General features: G+C 52.7%; 6 protein-coding genes across 6 annotated transcripts; 2 read left to right on the top strand and 4 right to left on the bottom strand.

The window, feature by feature from the left end:
• Positions 1-250: 250 nt before the first annotated feature.
• Positions 251-1,211, top strand: J4E92_000505 (uncharacterized protein; the record flags this gene model as incomplete). Its single annotated transcript, XM_051491921.1, has 3 exons — positions 251-289; positions 342-356; positions 414-1,211. 3 exons carry the CDS (start codon positions 251-253, stop codon positions 1,209-1,211), a joined length of 852 nt encoding a protein of 283 aa, XP_051357433.1.
• Positions 1,212-1,680: 469 nt separating this feature from the next.
• J4E92_000506 (uncharacterized protein) lies at positions 1,681-4,239 on the top strand (the record flags this gene model as incomplete). The annotated part of the gene is made up of 4 exons (XM_051491922.1): positions 1,681-1,870; positions 2,057-2,657; positions 2,770-3,097; positions 3,151-4,239. The coding sequence occupies 4 exons, from the start codon at positions 1,681-1,683 to the stop codon at positions 4,237-4,239; spliced, it is 2,208 nt and encodes a 735-aa protein (XP_051357434.1).
• A 383-nt stretch (positions 4,240-4,622) lies between these two features.
• On the bottom strand, positions 4,623-5,339 carry J4E92_000507 (uncharacterized protein; the record flags this gene model as incomplete). The annotated part of the gene is made up of 2 exons (XM_051491923.1): positions 4,623-5,218; positions 5,333-5,339. 2 exons carry the CDS (start codon positions 5,337-5,339, stop codon positions 4,623-4,625), a joined length of 603 nt encoding a protein of 200 aa, XP_051357435.1.
• Positions 5,340-7,415: 2,076 nt separating this feature from the next.
• Positions 7,416-10,774, bottom strand: J4E92_000508 (uncharacterized protein; the record flags this gene model as incomplete). The annotated part of the gene is made up of 4 exons (XM_051491924.1): positions 7,416-8,051; positions 8,105-10,160; positions 10,211-10,476; positions 10,526-10,774. 4 exons carry the CDS (start codon positions 10,772-10,774, stop codon positions 7,416-7,418), a joined length of 3,207 nt encoding a protein of 1,068 aa, XP_051357436.1.
• Positions 10,775-12,035: 1,261 nt separating this feature from the next.
• Positions 12,036-13,613, bottom strand: J4E92_000509 (uncharacterized protein; the record flags this gene model as incomplete). Its single annotated transcript, XM_051491925.1, has 1 exon — positions 12,036-13,613. One exon carries the CDS (start codon positions 13,611-13,613, stop codon positions 12,036-12,038), a length of 1,578 nt encoding a protein of 525 aa, XP_051357437.1.
• Positions 13,614-14,107: 494 nt separating this feature from the next.
• On the bottom strand, positions 14,108-17,465 carry J4E92_000510 (uncharacterized protein; the record flags this gene model as incomplete). The annotated part of the gene is made up of 4 exons (XM_051491926.1): positions 14,108-14,322; positions 14,376-15,690; positions 16,263-16,624; positions 16,877-17,465. The coding sequence occupies 4 exons, from the start codon at positions 17,463-17,465 to the stop codon at positions 14,108-14,110; spliced, it is 2,481 nt and encodes an 826-aa protein (XP_051357438.1).
• Between the last annotated feature and the right edge of the window lie 100 nt (positions 17,466-17,565).

Genomic DNA, 17,565 nt, shown 5'->3' on the forward strand with positions numbered 1-17,565 from the left:
TGCTAAACGAGCGACCGGCTGTGTAAAGAAGCCCCGCTTTACCTGTGAACCGTGGGGCACACTGCCAGCTACCCCTCATCGCTTCCCTACCCGTCACGAATCAGTGACGATGGTTCTACGTTGACCTGTGGGGAACCTGCGAAAACCAATACGCGGTTGGCACAGAATATGTACCTATACAGAGAGTGTTGGCCTAAGGGTTCATAAAGACGAATTTCCCCGCCAGACGTGTCTAGGTACGTCATCCGTCATGGCATCTTCTCTGGATCTGATCAACCAAGCTCCCAGTGTATGTAATCACGAATAACTGAGAATAACATGCGACTGACAGTCAAAACCAGGGAACCAAGCTATGGGTACATCACTCCACAGGCCCCATTCCAACTACGCCATCCTAACATTACACACATCAGGTCTTGAACCTGGGCACATTAGAATGTGACGACGGGTGGTTTATCCGAGCAGCAAACGCGTCCTCATCGTCAAACCCAAACCCGACCAACAAACGCCGTAAACTGGTCATGCTTGGCATCCTTATCCAGCACCCAACCGAGGGCCTCATCCTCTACGAGACCGGCGCGGGGGAAAACTACCCCGAAGACGTCGGTCCACCAATCCAAGACATCTTCACCCGAATCGATCACGACGCGTCTAAGAATCTAGACGCGCAAATTGCCTTGACCGGCCACAGCATCAATGATGTGAAGATGGTTATAATAGGCCACCTTCATCTCGATCACTCTGGTGGCTTAGAACATTTCCAAGGAAGAGACGTACCCGTCTACGTCCACGAACTCGAAATCAAACACGCCTTTTACAGCGTCGCCACCAAGACAGATCTAGGGGTCTACCTTCCCCACTACCTCACCTTCGACATAAACTGGGTCCCCTTCCACGGGTCGTACTACGAGATCGCCCCTGGAATCAATCTACATCATGCACCTGGACACACCCCCGGACTGACCATCATGCAGGTGAATTTCAAAGAGAGTGGGACGTGGATCTTTACGAGTGATCAGTATCATGTCAAGGAGAATTATGCGGATGGCGTGCCGCAGGGGTGGTTGGCGAGAGATCACGATGCGTGGGTCAGGAGTCATCAGATGATTAAGGGGTTGCAGAAGAGGACGCATGCGAAGGTCGTGCTGGGGCATTGTTGGGATACGATTAGGGAGTTGGATGTCGAGTTTGCGCCTAGGGCTTATGAGTGAGTAGTGCGCAAGAGAAGCCACGGTGTGTTTAAGTTGGCTTGGGAAATGAGACAGATGTAGAGGTACGAATCTGGTGTTGGATCTGGCAAGGGAATAGAATGGGAAAGCGCGATGTCGATCGATGTAGGAATGAGGATGGCGCATACATAGTGTGGTGAAACTGGTGCGATGCCACTCAGGCATTGCGTGTGAAGAATTCATGCAACGAGAGGGTGTGGCTGGGATAACTACGAAAGGTAGCACAAAAACGAGTGGAATAAAAACGACAAGCAGCATCCGCTATTTCTATTCTGCGCATTGCATCACATTTCTGCGGGCATTGGGAGGCCTCGTGCGCGATTCCTCTTTTTGGGTTTAGCGTGCGGCTTTTCCGGCTCTTCATCATGTTCTTATCCGAGCTCTTAACTTCTGACTCCACTTCCTGAACCTGAGCAAGGAGCCAAGAACGACGAACCGCGAAGCTTCAGCCATGAACGAGAACAATCCTCCTCGAACGGCTTCTGCCGACGTGGAGCCGAAGCATGCATCGACTGCTAGATGGACACCCGCCAACGGCATCGAAGCAGTCACGACTGTGACCCCGGCAAGCGCAAGTTCGGATGAACCGAGATCACCACCTGCAAAGAGAAGGAGAGAGGAGCGTGAGAGGAGTAGGGTCAGTAGAGCTTGCGACCGATGTAAGAAGTGAGCTTGTGGAAATTTGGGCGCACATGCGGTGCTGCATAGATTCTATGGATGCGCTAACGCTCAGAGCAGGAAAAAGGTTAGATGTACCGGAAGATGCCCTTGTGCGCTCTGTCTGCGATCTGGGTTGCCGTGCGAGTTTACTGCGTCGTATACTCGAGGAAGACTGCCTTCTGTCATTGTCGACGATCCCGCGATAGCCTCAGATGCACTAGCCTCAAGACGGAAAGAGAGCTTAGCCTCTGGGACGTCTGCGAAAGAAGAGACTGCGATATCGACAACACAGTTCCCACGCATTTATCCTAGTCCTCTGACTCCTATCGACCCGCAGAGTTATTCGAATCCTGAAAACTCCGAATCAAACGCTCTAGGCATGGCTACAGACCAGATCAATCGCCCTTCCTCGCGAGATTCTCCGGTACCTCAGGGCGCCCAACGAGATCAAGAAGGCCACTATGTTGGCTCTTCAAGCGCAGCATCGTTTCTCATCCGTATTCAGAAGCGTCTGCACACGAATTCCTCCTTGTCGCATGACTCTACCATCTTCACCTTTGGCGACGCTCCCCTCCCTGAGTTTGATCTTTCCATCTTCGTTCCACCACCAAAGCCTGATGCGCAGAGGCTTGTGGAGCGATATTTCGACTATGCAGCACCGACTCATCGCTTTCTTCATCGACCAACGATTGAACAGCTTGTCGAGGAGTTCTATGACACCCAAGGCGAGATGAGAAGTAAAGAAGATGGCAAAGCAAAAGTTGCATTGTTGATGGTAGTCTTTGCGCAAGCACAAGCATATATGCCACTCGGCAGTACGGTGCAGACTAGCAGGTTTGTCGACGCTGCCGCTGTTGTAGGCTCTGCTAATGTCGAATAGCGCTCGATACTTCCGCGCAGCCGAAGCGCAACTATTGCAAGAACGCGGCGCCGTAAGGCTAGCGAGCGTTCAGGCACGACTGCTGCAATGTTTCTACCTCCTGACACAATCCCGTATCAACCACTGCTGGAGTCTCTTCGGCGAACTCTCGCATCTCGCCTTCGCTATCGGCCTGAATCGTGGAAGGAAATGCGATCCTTCGACCAAGGTGGACTATGTAGAGATCGAGAGCCGAAGACGCCTATTTTGGGTGGCATACTCACTAGACAAGTACCTCGCCGCTGCTCTAGGTCGTCCACGGACTTTCAAGGACGAGGATATCGATCAAGTAAGTGTATCTGGCGTCATCAAAGTTGGGGATCACTAACACAATGGGTCCAGGAGCTGCCTACCATCATCAACGACAACGATCTCCAACCGAACTACATCAACCTACCCTCGCGGCTTACTTATTCCCTAATGACAGCCCCTGTTGAGCACATTAAATTGACACGCATCGTGTCTCTCGTGCTACGAGACCTTTACTCAATTCGCCCGCCCAGTCTGGCCTTGCGCATCGAGCTGTCGTCGAAATATACATCAGAACTGCACGCGTGGAAGAATTCCCTGTCAGGATTTCTTTCCGGTTCGACCTCGATAGACCGTATCGACAACCAGTTGCTCATACCAGTCTACCAGCGTCAGCGTTCGGTGCTCAATCTGGCGTACCACCATGCGCTGTTGCTCATCCACCGACCCTTCTTACTGCGAGACTTCGCGAGTCTGACCCATATGGGCACCCATCCCAACTGGAGCGCCGGACTCAGCACAACGTATGACGCATCGGCAAACATCACCGCTTGCCTCGAAGCTGCCATGTCTATTGTACGCTCGGTAGATGACGTGTTCAAGGCGTCTAACCTCTTCCGCTCTTTTTGGTTCACCCAGTACTACGCCTTCTGTGCGGTGGTAGTGCTATACATCCATCGCATTCAGCAGGGCTTGGGTGTGAAGACCAAAGTAGAATGCGAGGGATATTTCGAGGCTGGTGTCAAATGTCAGAGGCAACTGGAGACAGTTAGTGATACCGACTGCCTTGCGCATCGTTATTGTGTCGTGTTGGAAGAGCTTAGGACTGAGGCAGTACGCCAGTCAGGCAGATTATCGACGCCAGTAGCCGACAATGCCAGCTTCCAGGACACATCGCTCCTCTCGTTACCAATGTCGGCTCCAAACCCCGATTCCGTCGCGCCTGCGGCGAATCTGCCACCCCTGATGTACAGCAGCAACAACAGTAACATCGACATCTCCGATAGCGCAGCAGTATTCAACAACACTAATAACAACGCGACTAACCCTACGTTCTCGTTCGATCTACTCGACTGGTCCGACTTCGCTAGCTGGGGACAGTTCGAGGGCCTTGTGACGGCCGGCAATGGTTCCTTCGATCCGGTAACGCAGAGCGAGAATGACTTCTGGTTTGGGTCTTGAGCGGGCAACAAGAAAAAAGCCGAACAGGCCTACAGCCTACATCAACATGGCAGAATACAAGATATGTGACCTAGCGTTGATGTAGGCTCTAGACCTGCCCAGGTGTTCAGCCTGGAACGACGCTCATAGAAGGAGTAAAAGCATAATGATAATTGTCTTCATTCAATCGTGTAAGAAACGCCATGATGCGTCCAGTGGGTATCTCGAAAAGGAAAACAGGCTCTACTATGCATACCCATGACCGTGAAACCATCTCAAAATGCCGGAGTCGTCATACAAGATGGTTCGATTGAAGTGATTGTACTATTTCTTGAAGCTTTTAAAACAAAACTTCAAGAGAAAATACAATCACTCCAATCAAACCATCTGGTATCAGGTACTGCTTACCGCCTCAAAAGTCTCTGCCACCTCGACCTAGACGGCTGATCTGGCTGCTGCACGGCCGTATCCGCCGGACCCGCAGCCGCAGCCGCAGCATCATTCGCATCCTCACTCTGCTCCCCCGTCTGAGGCGTACGATCCTGCAACTCCACTGCAGGTTGAGCCTGCGCTTGAGCCTGAGCATTCGTCCTCGCCTCAACAGCCTGCTGTCTCCTGATCCCACTCCCATGCAAGAAGTACTGCCAATTACTCATAGGCCGCGGCGTAGGTGTCTGATTCGCAGTCCCCGCTTCCAACGCCGCAGGCGTCGCATCGCCGCCTAGCGCAATCCTCTCTTCCTCGTCGTGCTGATCGAGCGCTTCTTTGCTCATGTACATGGAGCGGCATATTGGACAGCTGGTCTTGCGGAGGACGAACCAAGAGACAAGGCAGTCGGCGTGGAATTCGTGGCTGCAGACGAGGAGCTTGAGGATGGTTTCGGAGTCGGGGGTGGTGGTGGGTGTTTGGTCGGCGGCATCGGAGGATGAGGGTGAGGTTGAGGGGTCTGTGGATTGGGGGAGCGAGGCGGGTAGGGCCGCGGCATCGGTTATGGGTGTTTCTGGGGAGAGTTTGGCGGGTTCTGGTGGGGCGGGGGCGTGGAGGGTTGAGAGACAGATTGCGCTGGATAGGATGTTAGTTGAGAGTCGGGATGGGTATGGTAGTCCTTCTGAACTTACCATTCTCTTTCGAGCACCGAGCGTGTCTCTACTACCCCGAGCGCTCCCTCATTGTCGTCGTCCGCGCCATCACGATGTTGCGATGATGAGGATCCAGCAAGACTGACAACCTCGGTGACTTCATTCAACTTCTCCCTTGCTTCCGCACGCCTAAGCGCAGGCTTCTTTGCTTTTGGTAGCGGGCGGCGCACTGGGACAGGAACAGCTTGTCGTTTTCTCCGAATGCAGAATATACACAGACTATATCAATAACAATTAGCCCAGTCCTTTCGCCAGCCATCCCAGTCTCATAGACCCCATCCATTTCAAGAGTCCAAGTAGAATTCCGAATAAGACTTACAAAGGCGCCACAATAGCAACAACAAACACGGGAATCAGAAAACTAAACGCGGTAGGCGTCATCCCAGACTGCCCCACGGTATCGCGCCATTCGCGCGCTTCCAGACTGCGAACAAAACCGTGGCTCGAAACCGCAGGCATTGTTGTTTCCAAACTTTCGAGAATGCGGAATGCAGCGTCGGCTTGGTTCAACTGACGTGTGTGTGGGGGAAACGCAGCTCAAGCTTGGTAGCTGGGGGCGAAGGGATGCGTCTCGACCTCGACACTTTTGGTGCGGGGAAAGGCCAAACGTAGGCGTGGTAGGATCTGCGATGACGGGGGAACGACGGAAGAACAGCGCGGGTATACCGGCAAAACCAGCGAGGACGATTGCGCGTACAAATCGCACGTCCTTGCGTCTATCGTATGCGTCCGTTTCGTGTCGTGTATTCGATGTAATGAATGATGTTTCCGCGGCCGTACAGAAGGTTTCAAGCTCACGACAAACAAGATGTGCGTAGCGCTCACTTCTTAACACTTGTTAGCAACCCCCCATCTTACCCCGGAGGCCCACTTACCCGAGCGCTGTCGCGCTTCCTATGACACCTGCACCCACGCGCTCAGCCTCCACAGCCACGTCTTTTTTCGCCACTTCTTGATTACGCTCAAGGAAGCTTGGCTCGGCGTTCTAGATGCGTGATGGGGACGGCTGAAAAACGCCGAGCTGCAGCTTATCCATCCTTATCACGGTCCGATAGACTTGTAGGATGTTGCATGTGTGTAAACTGGTCGGGTTGGTTGGGCTGAACGCTTCCACGGCTGGTTTGCAGCGTCAGCGGTACCGGGGTTGGTAGCGAACGATGATGCAGAGCGCAGACATGAGGACAGCGGGAAACGGGAAAAAGCAAGATCAAGCAATAAAGCCTATCGTTCCCAACATCGCTGTTCGCACAGTTCTTTCAACTCCAACAGAGCTCTAGCCTGCACTTCCCCATTGCCATTACCCAGCCAGCGCCCGCCTCACGATCCCCCAGCCGCTCATCGGCACGACCTTTTTCGTCCTGCTCAGGCCATTTCCAAGACTACTGCTGGTGCTGCATCCCTGGGCTGACGTACTCCACCAACGCACTAAATCCTTGGTGCGGTCTAGGCGCCGAGGCAGGACGCACTGTCTCGGTCTTGGTGTGAGTGGAGCGGAAAGGTTTGGCATGCCATGGCGGAGTGGGCAGGCTGTGGGGATATTGTGGGTCGGGCGGGCTGCGTGTTGCGCAAGCCTCCGAACAGACTTTGAGGGAAGGACGCCTGGGGGACTGTAAGTGACTCGTGCCGAGGCGGATTTGTGGTCGCGCTCGTCTCGTGATAGTTTGACTGCAATTCCTTTGGATTATAGTTTGGGTGGTTGGGTATGTGGTGGTGTGGATGGGCTGGACTCGCGTCGAGGTGCATGTTAGGTGCTGCTGCAGTGACGATACGCTTGAAGATCTAATTGGATGTCAGCATCAAATGCAGGCAAATGTGAAAATGTAGATGTGGATGGTAAAACTTCGTTGTTCAGTTCGTTGTGGTATCTAGATTACTATGTACATGCTGTATGACTATAACAGCCTTTTCATCGCAGCCATGATGGCAAGAGGTATCGCGATCGCGTGCTATGCAAACAACTTCAAACGCCTTATCCAGGACCAAGCCTGGCCCTAAATATTAAGAGCTCTCAAAGAGATTACTCGAAAAATATCATACTTCCTCGTGTCATTTCTTTGCTCATGCACTCGACTTCTTCTCGCCATCCTCCCCGTCAGTGCTGATAGCTGTGCTGAGGTATCGCTCAAAGACGCGCGACTCCAGATCGACGGAGCCCCTCCTGGCAACGCCATTCTTAGCATCGCGCTTCCTGAAGTACACGCGCTTGCCCCACTTCCAGGACTCGATGCCGAGGAAGAACAGGAATGTAGCGACGAAGACGATCGCCCATTCCCAGCTGATGCCCTTGTGCCTGAAGACGGTGTCGTTGATGACAGGAATATACAGGACAGGGAAGATGGTGACGAAAGCGAAGACGATGGAGAAGAAGAGGAACTTGTTGCGCCAGACGTCAATGGCCCATTGCGTGAAGTACTTCTTGGAGTTGGGCTGCATCATGAAGAACGAGCGGCGCATGTCCAACATTTGCCATGCCAGGAAGACGGAGAACCAGGTAAGGCAGGCGAAAGTGGTCGCACGAGCGCGGAAGACAGTGTCGCAAGTGTCGTTGAACGATTCGTTGCAGCCGTTTCCGAGGTTGCCATCTCCGAAGCCAAACATGACCAGGGAGAACGCGCCGAGACAGAGAGCGGCAATCCAAAGACCGTAAACGAACATGTCGAGGATGACCTCGATGGTGAAAACACCGCGCTTGAGCTGCGATTTGTTAGCATAAATGCAAAGAGTCAGTCACAGCAAGGGAAACTTACATTTTGAGGTGGGCGAGTGAGAATGTCTGGTGCAGCGACCTCGAAACCGAGACCCATGTCGGGAAGAGAGGAGGTAATCATGATGATCCACATGACTTCGACGGGAGACACTGGGAAGACTGAGAGTCCGCTCTCATCCTTGAATGCGAGACCAATGAGCAGAACGCAGGCTTGCGCAATGTTCTGAGCGAGTAGATGGAGAATGAACTTTTGGATATTGTCAAACATGCGGCGACCCTCCTCGATAGCGTTCAGGATAGAGGCGAAGTTGTCATCGGTCAAAACAATGTCGGAAGCGTCTTTGGCAACATCGGATCCAGTTCCCATACCGATACCAACATCTGAGCGCTTAAGGGACGGGGAGTCGTTCACACCGTCACCAGTCATACCAGTGAAGGCCTTGCGTCGGTGAAGGGCGTCGATCATGCGGACCTTGGTGTTCGGGGCGCAGCGGGCAATGACCAGAGGAAGTAGGGGAAGAGCGTCGATTTCGTCGTCGGAGAGCTTGTCGAACTGCGATGCAGTCATGACCATGGCATCTGCGGTTTCCTTGGGAAGAGTGTTCATGTTCGATGGCACAATACCGACTTCAATGGCGATTGCGCGAGCGGTACCAGGGTGATCACCAGTGAGCATGTGGACTTCGATACCAGCCTTCTGGCATTGGCGAACGGAGCCGGCAGTCTCGGGGCGGGGTGGGTCGTACAGTCCAACAAGACCGCGGAAGATCAAGCCATTCTCGATACTCTCGCGGTCAAGGTCCTGACCCTTCTCAGGTGATGGGCCATCGTACTCCTTGCTTGCGAGCGCCAAAACACGCAGACCCATGGAAGCCAAGGATTCCATGTTAGCCAAGATCTCTTCGCGGTAGTCGTCGTCAAGGTCAACACCAGATTCGCTCTCATCGTTGAATACGCGAGTGCAGGAGTAAATGACACGCTCAACAGCACCCTTGGTGAATACGTATTTCTTAGAGCTAGCGGTTTCCTCAAAGATAACGGACATCTTCTTGACATCGGAGTCGAAGGGGAACTCGGCAAGCTGCTTCCAGGCAGGTGTGTCACCACCGGTGTGTTCGAGACGGTTCCACTTGAAGCGAGAGGCAAAGACTTGGATAGCGATTTCAGTTGGGTCACCTCGTGCGTTCCATTGACCTTCGTCAGTCTGGTGAACATGGGCCAAGTTGGCGAGCGAAGCAACCTTGAGGTAGTCGACCAGGTGCTCGTTGTCCTGCAGAAGCTCCTCCCATGTCTCCGTCTTCTCATCAACATCAGGGTCGATGTGGCGTGGCTGTTTGGTGTTGAACATCAGAGCGCCAACGGTGGGGTTGTGTGGCTCGTCGGACTGGCCAACCGAGTATGTGCCCTTAGCAGGGATCCATGCTTTCTTTGCAACCATCTTTCCTTGTGTGAGAGTACCAGTCTTGTCGGAGCAAATATCAGTGACACCACCAAGAGCCTCGAGCGACTTCAGGTTGCGAACAATAACGTGACGTTGCACCATGCGCTTTGTGCCGGCGGCCATTGTGATGGTCAAGACGACGGTAAGGGAGGCGGGAATCATACTGAGACCAGTGGCTACGGCGTAGATGATGACCTCGCTGTTGTTGGAGAAGCTGTTGGCGGCCAAAACGATGATTGCGCAGACGACGGCGACACCGAAAAGGAGGATGGCGAGACGAGCGAGCTTCTTCTGCAGGGGAGTACCGACGTTGACACCAAGGAAGTGGCCGACGGCATCAGCAGCAGTCAAAGACCATGCCTGGGCGTAGCGATGAGGTTTGGCTTTGCCATCAGGCTTGCGCTTGACTTCGCGGACGCGGGAACCCTTCTGTCGAAGAGACATGGCGATGGAACCGATCTCAGTGTACATTCCAGTAGCAAAGACGACACCGCGAGCGCGTCCCTTGGTAACGGTCGAAGAGCTGTAGGCGACGTTGAGGCGGTCACCAGGGCCGGTGTCCTCGTCGAAGACGGCATCGCCATCTTTGTTGACTGGGAGGGATTCGCCAGTAAGTAGAGCCTCGTCGGTTTCAAAGTTTAGGGCTTCGATGATACTGGATGCGAGTCAGTGACGTACAAACTGGTTTAGCGCAATTCAACGTACCGGATGTCAGCCGGGACAGTGTCACCTGTCTTTAGCTCAATCAAATCACCGGGAACAACCTCAATGGTTGGCACAGTAACAGTCTTTCCGTCTCGTGCAGCGGTAGCTGTTGGCGAGGAGAGTGATCGGAGCGAGTCCATTGTCTTTTCGGCATTGAACTCTTGGACGAAACCGATGATAACGTTGAGCAGAATGATGGCGGTTACTACACCACCCTCAATCCACGATTGAATAGCGAAGGACACAGCCATTGCAGCGATCAAGATCTGGGATTTGTTAGGATTGTTACATTGTGTGCTCATTGAGGTAACATACCAATGTCATTGCGTTGGCGACCTGCCTTAGCAGAATCTTGCCTGGTGATACACCTCCATCGTCGCCCAGATCGTTGTTGCCGTACTTCTCATGTCTCGACTTTGCTTCCGCAGTAGTCAGACCGTCTTCGTCGTTACACTTGATCTCGGCGACGACGTCCTTCCATGGGAGGGCATGTGCGGGTTTGGAGAGAGGCTCGTTAGCCTGGCCGGACTTGTGGCCCTCGAGAGACGGTGCCTTCTTGCCCATAGTGAGTGATTTCTGGTGCTAAGAAGTGAATGGGATGCAGACAAAAGATCTAGATCCGGGGACATGGCAGACTTTAAACAAGCAAGTTGGCATGCGGGTGCACACACCATGAGAGCAGCCAAGAACCGTGCGATATCGAGAGCTTGGCGTGATGGTGACTATCTTGGGACCGGTGCAGGGAACGTCATCGTCGGTAACGGTCGGCACTCGTCAACAAAGAGATGCATGCATGTCCGCAAACGTTTGGTTGTCAGCCCTCTGGATATAATCGATGGCACCTCTGACCCTGCCTGCCTTTTACCACACTGCACAACAGCATCATCGAGTAACGTTGAGACGATTGAGCGGCAGATGCCATCCCAAAGTGCTGTAAGTACTGCCGGGCATGACGACAGCGGGGTTGGTAACACCCGTTCACCAGCACTGCGAGCGGGGATGAGTGAAAAGAGGTGGCGAGCTGTTCGGTCCCAGCCAAGCATCCCGCTCGCCTACGATCCGCCTAGCCGTGCTAATTTCTCGGCGCAGGCGTAATTGTGCCGACTTCCGTACCGAAGCCACAACACCAACGTCATTTTGCGCCAGATTCCAAGCACGCTGCCATCGACTACAGATGCTCAAGCCACTTACCTTCACGCACACCCTTGCGCCAAGCCTCGATTCTCTCGTATCGCTCCAGGCGCCCAACACCTTTCCGAGCGTCCTCCGTGGAACCTGCTGAGGTCGTCACGCCGCATGCTAACGGCGAAGCTTAACACCAACATGACAAGGCGTATTTCGCCTGGATATCCCCACTGAGACGGGCCCAAGCCAGCCTCTTGTCGCTCTTATCTGTCACCGGTGGCTTGACTGCAGCGCCGAGCTTTCCGTCGCGGGTCACGAGACTCAACAATCATTCCTGCAACAAGCACCAAGGTCCGCTTACTCCACACCTTCCATCTTGATTACGGAAGGTTCTAGTCGCAAGCTAGATCGGTCGTAATACTTGCGTCTATAACGTGCTCAGTTGCTTTGTCATGGTATCACAAAGGCAGAATCCGGTACACTGTGAGCATAATAACTTCAATTGCCGTCATGGGGATATCATATATGAGGGAAAATTTGCATCCATTTGACAGCCGTAATGGCCTCAACTCAACTACATGCGCATAAAAGTGGGCTTACCCCACTTCTACCACGATTCAGACAAGCACGCAAGAGATGGGTCTCTTGGAATATCCCACGCCTTGGCATGCCTCACGCCATTTCCCTGCCGCGGTCTAGTCTAAGCATCCCAGTCCTCCGAGCACCCATCGGAGAACCAAATTTTGTCGCTTGTATGTCTGTCTAACATTTCAACGGTGATGCGCTCTTTCACAGCGCGATCGAGGCTCGTTACTACCTCATCTCCTTCAGCTGTAAGCGAGAAGCCGCCGGTGAGATGCTCAGCTACATTGTCGGTGGTGTACCTGCCGGGTTGGTATATATTGTTGAAACGGGTCTGGTATTGAGAAAGTCTGGCGAATCGAACACTTGTTAGGCAAGGAGACATCGTCAACTGCTTGAAGATCGTAAACCAGGTTGCATCTTTTAGCTCGACGAGTCCCGGTTTCAGCTTTCGTCCATTGACCTCTTGAACCACTCCATCCTCGTCGGAATCAGAATCTTCGACATCCGCAAAGTCGGAGGGCTCAAACGCATCTTCGTCGGAAAACCAACCATACAGATTCGCGCCACAAAGGTGAAGGCTCTGCAGGGTTTTTCGGTGCTTGAACAGAACCCTCTTGAAAAGAGGGGATGCTATCGGACTACTACGGATGTCGAGGTGCGTGAGAGTAGGGAACTGGGTCCATCGAAGGAAGGTGGGCACATTCTCGCTACACAACGTAAGCGACCTGAGATTACCGCTGACGGACTGCAGCAACGCTATGATCCACCACTTCTCAAAGATTTCGAATGTCCGGATGAACTTCAAGCGTGTAACACGGTGCTGAACGCATGTCCAATCGGAGCTCGAGATATCGAACGGTTGTTTCTCGTAACGCAATACCATCGTATTCAATGCGACTTCCAGAGTCCAGTCTTTGCGATCTTCGATACCTCGCAGCGCCGAGAGCACTTTGGCGATGTGGCCATGTAGCTTACCGCGGCAGGAGTCTCCTTCGTTGCGAAGTGCCCATTGAGGGCTAGCCCAATGTCCGTAGGCTCCCCAGCCCATTTCGCGAAGGACGCGCTTCGAGCCCCAAGCCTCAGTCCAGGCAGCAGCATCATCGTCTTTCTTTGGGTAAGAGTCTTTCGGGTAAGAGTCAATGCGTACATGCTTCAAGTTCGGGAAACCTCGCAGTGCCGACTTCAACATTTCCACTGCTTCATCGCTGGCATCAAACTCTTCCTGCTCTTCAACAAGCTTTGCGTGCTTTGGCCCATACGTCTTGGGCCAGTTTTCCTCCTGATCTTTAGACCTGCAATTCTTTAGCTTCCAAAAAGCCATGTATCCGTTCACGTGCTCAGGTCCGATAGCCACTTCTTCGACGTAATTTCTGAAAACAGGATCGGTGGAGATGCTCAGAAGGCATTGGAGACTGGCGCGGGACAGCATATGTTTTCGGGTAGTGAAACAGCGTTTTGTCCAGTCGTCATATGTCGTTTCTTTTATGCGCCGGCTCGTGGAGCGGAGATTGCACAGGTCGTCACCAGAAAGAATGGCCTTGCCCTTGGCATCTGTGCTTTGCGTTACTAATCTCATGAGCTCGACGGGTAGCGCTTCTAGGCCTGGCTTTGAAGACGTCGTAGCTGCTGTGGATATGTCGAGGGTCTTGAGCTCCTCGGAGAGAGCCTCTGGATCTTGCTGTGGAGACGCCATTGCTGTAGGTATATTGAGCTCCTTTAGTGGGTATGGATGGTTTGCGTCAAGTTCGTGGTTGTAGCAATCCAGTCGATGAACACTTTCTGTGGGCTGAAGGAAGAATCGGAAGAGCTTCGAGACTTAGACTTTGAAGGCTTTGAGGAAGGTACCAGCGGTGAGGGAACACTGCTGAAACATCGTATTGGCGCTGGAGCAATGTGAATGCAGCGATCTAACAGTCGCTTCTCCTCGCAATATGCTTGAGAGGCTGACTTCCGCAAAACTGACTGTGAAGCGATATATCACGAAACACCACATGTGCTTTTTCACATTGTGAAGTCTGGGATAGTGAAATGCCATATGCATGCATATGAGATACCCCAACTTCTCCCCTCAACATAGTAGCCATGTGTAAAAGCATCTTCAACGAGCGTTGTAACGCTTTCGATAGTCGTCGCCACCACTACTTGAGTGAAAGTCCAGGAACAATCAGATTGAGCCAACGCCTCCTTCTACCATGCTTGGAGCAGAGCAGTGGTTGCTTCCAACAAGATGTCTAGCTCGGAGGCAGTGAATGGCAAGATAGGGGAGTCTCCAGCATCAACATCCGCCACCACAGCATTAGGAGTGACTTCGACTACATCTGCGCTTTTCGGTTCTTCCTCGAGGATGACGCGGGAAGGATATAGCTCCGAGTTGTCACCAGGAGTGAGATTGAACACCGTGCCTGGACACACCATTAGTCAAGTCCATTCCGTGGCTGTCGCATCTAAAACTTACCGCGATAAGAAAGACCAAAAGTCCTGTCCATCCACGCAACTGCATCCCAAGTCCGAAGATCATAGTCATCCCATGCCTGATCCCAGCAGCACTCTGGAACATCAATACTCCACTCGATACCCATCGAGGGAAGGATATCCAGCGCGGGTTGCGGATAAGAGATGAACTCAAGGTCCTCGTATCCGGCTCCAACCCAACTCGAGCATGCAACACCAATGTATTGTAACAGGGGAAGCTTATTTCGATAACAAGGTAAGGTCGTAAGCCACTCAAGGAATGTAAGCTCCGGAAAATGCACCTTCAGAGTCTCGAGGGTTGATGGCAGAATCTCATCCGCCGGCTGCAGAATATGCGACCATTCCGGGTCAGCTCGTCCGAACAGGCATTGATAAGGTACCAAAAGATGCTTGAGCGCCTTGAACTTGAGGAAGCCATCTCCGGGTAGTACGTCGTCTAAAAAGTAGGTGTCGACCTCACCGCAATGAGCCGATACGTCTAGTTCTAGCCGGATCAAAACAGCTTCCACTGGCTGGAGCCTCCGCAGCAAGACATTGTAGCTACCCAGTGTGATGGTATCGAGAGGGAAATCCTTACGGTGTTCGGCTATTCCGTCGTCGGCATCATTGAAGGGCATGCGTAAAGTTTCCAAGCAAGGAAAGTGTGCGAGAAAGGGAGATAAGGCGTCGTAGTAGGTACAAGCTGAACTGAGAACGTCGGATTGTACTGGGACTTTGAGGGATTTGACAGCAGAATTAACTTCAGACGAGGCCCCATCGGCCAAAATTTGGCTGGCACGAGTGAGAACAATATCCTCCAGATATGGAAACTTGGCGAGTATCCAATGGAACACAGTGCCTTGAAATTTGAGGCTTTGTAGCTTCTGTAGTCCAGGGAATGATTGAAGATGTGCTATGCGACTATCGAAATTGAGGAGTAGCCTGCTCAAGCAATCAGGAACGAGCATGGGCCTCCCACTGTCGTCATCGTCGTACTTTGCAATCGACAAGCTAAGGTGTTTGAGCTCGGTCATTTGCCAGAAAAGAAGGGCGCATGCGATGAAGACTTCTGGCCATCTTGCATGAATGATAGAAGGAAACATCGCACCCTGTGGTACAACACCAGACGCTGAGGTCTCGATACTTATTGGCCGATCAATGACTTTGATGTTGAGACTTTCGGTCTTTTTCGATAGATCAGGCCGCGACTGGATTGTCCGGTAGAATGGCCATAGATCTTGTGACGGAATGTCGTCCTCCTCAATGTGCCAGCCTAGGGTCACGTCGCGATATAGCTTTCGTTCGACAAGCGCGCGCAGCTTGGGGCTTATACATGCGATGCTGGGAAGACTGCAGGGCGGGCAATGATGAACAACGGACTGAAGAAGCTCTGTGGGTAGTTTCCCCAAACGGCTGTTATCAAATGGAAGAGCGCTGCCTGTGGCTTCGTGAGGACCTGGTGGTGAGGTAGTATCCATTGCCACAAGCGGCGTAGCCGTCCAATTCCCCGACGAGGTGGTGTCAGTGGTGACGAGTTCGATAAAGTAACGTACATAGATGAGAGGTACCTAGGTAGTGAGTGAGATGAGAACGGCACTATCCCTTTTTGGACTAAGCGCGGTGTAGGTAAGAGAAAAGGCTGCTTCACCTTCACTTGCTTGATGTAGGCAACAGTACACTCATCCCGCTCAACATGCTGTATGATATAGAGATGAGCATTTGTGCATTGGCGAAGCGAAGGCTGTCTATTCATGGACATCCTGGAATCGTCCCGGCACCGCGACAGTATGACCTATTCAGGCAATGCCCTATCTTGTATGGCCTGATACAAACGCTGCTCCACAGCAGCGCTATTAAAGAAAATTGCCGCGTCTTCGCGTGACCACGATACGTTCACAGACGCCGGAATCTGTTTAATAAACCATCTGGCAAAGCGCTCCAACTTCTCGTATTGAATCCGCAGTACTTCCAAAGCTTTAGGATCCGTAGACCCCGCTGCAGTTAAGCGGTAGAATTCACTCTCCGTGAAGGTGATACTGATACGCTCAAGCTTGAGCATGTAGTATATGCGGCCCATGGGGTTCATCCATGATTCTGAGGGGTAACACCCGCCGGATGGATCTTTACGGAACTGAAATTCCAGCTCTTTCAGAAGCTGCAGGATAGTCGGGTTTATTGTAGTTGACATGTGTAAACACTTGAGGCCGTGGCCATATTTTATTGCGCTTTCTTTGTCCATAAGGCCGGGTTCCACTTGAATGAACATTCTTCGGCTCCCGTAGAAGAGCTTCCTCACTTCATTGTGTAACTGCCTGTTGGTTCGCATGATGTTGAGGCGTGGACGCGTGACGTGTTGACGTGAATGGTCAAGGAGGATGCGAGGCCCAGGGGGAAGAAGGAATGAGTATGTGTGGAGCCGAAGCTCAGCGGGAAGGCGGAGGAAGGGAAAGGGGTTGACTAGTCAATGTCAGCAGAGTGAGAGTGTGTGGTCCCTTCTGTACATACCTCTTTCCTCAAGTATGGCAAAGGCGCTTTCGAGGTTGGTTTCGCAGGCAATGTCAATATCTCGTAGTAGAGGACGTATCTCTGAGAATATAGGTGTTGGCCCCGCCCACCCGGGTAGCTTGTACTTATTAGCATAGGGCCTGCCTCGCAGCACGTTCTTGTATGCTTCAGCATAAGCATCGGCAGTGGCGCGCGGCCCCGTGAGGCCTTTTACTACGAGGTAGAACCTCTCCGAGCCAGCGACGTAGACGGATCCTCCAGAGGGGTTTGCTTTACAGGCATCGTTAATATTGGTAATATCATCTTCGCTAGGACTATCTGGCCGTATGCTCGATATGGCGCGATCGAGAGCTTGTAGCTTTAGCTTCAGATGACCAGCATCAGCGAGAGAAAAGCGCTCTGTGTCGGTAGAGGGGCTAGGCTGAGCCGGCGGCAAGATAAGTCGTCGGGCGTTCAGATCGTGAATGGTGCGAATGACCATGGTGTTGAGGGGTGGCGGTGTGGTGATGCCGTCGACGCGCGACGCGAATGGAAGAGCAGTCGGCTGCCCCGCGCGTTGGCCAGTGATGTAACTAGCCGCTCCGGCCATGCTGCGGCCCTGGAATCAGAAGCACATGCAAGACACCAGCGAGCCCATGCAATCCCATGTTTCTGACACCTGCCACCGCCCCATGACTGTATAACATGCC

This window comes from Alternaria infectoria, assembly GCF_024043175.1.
Source record: "Alternaria infectoria strain BMP 0036 chromosome Unknown scaffold_1, whole genome shotgun sequence".
Classification (NCBI taxonomy): domain Eukaryota; kingdom Fungi; phylum Ascomycota; class Dothideomycetes; order Pleosporales; family Pleosporaceae; genus Alternaria; species Alternaria infectoria.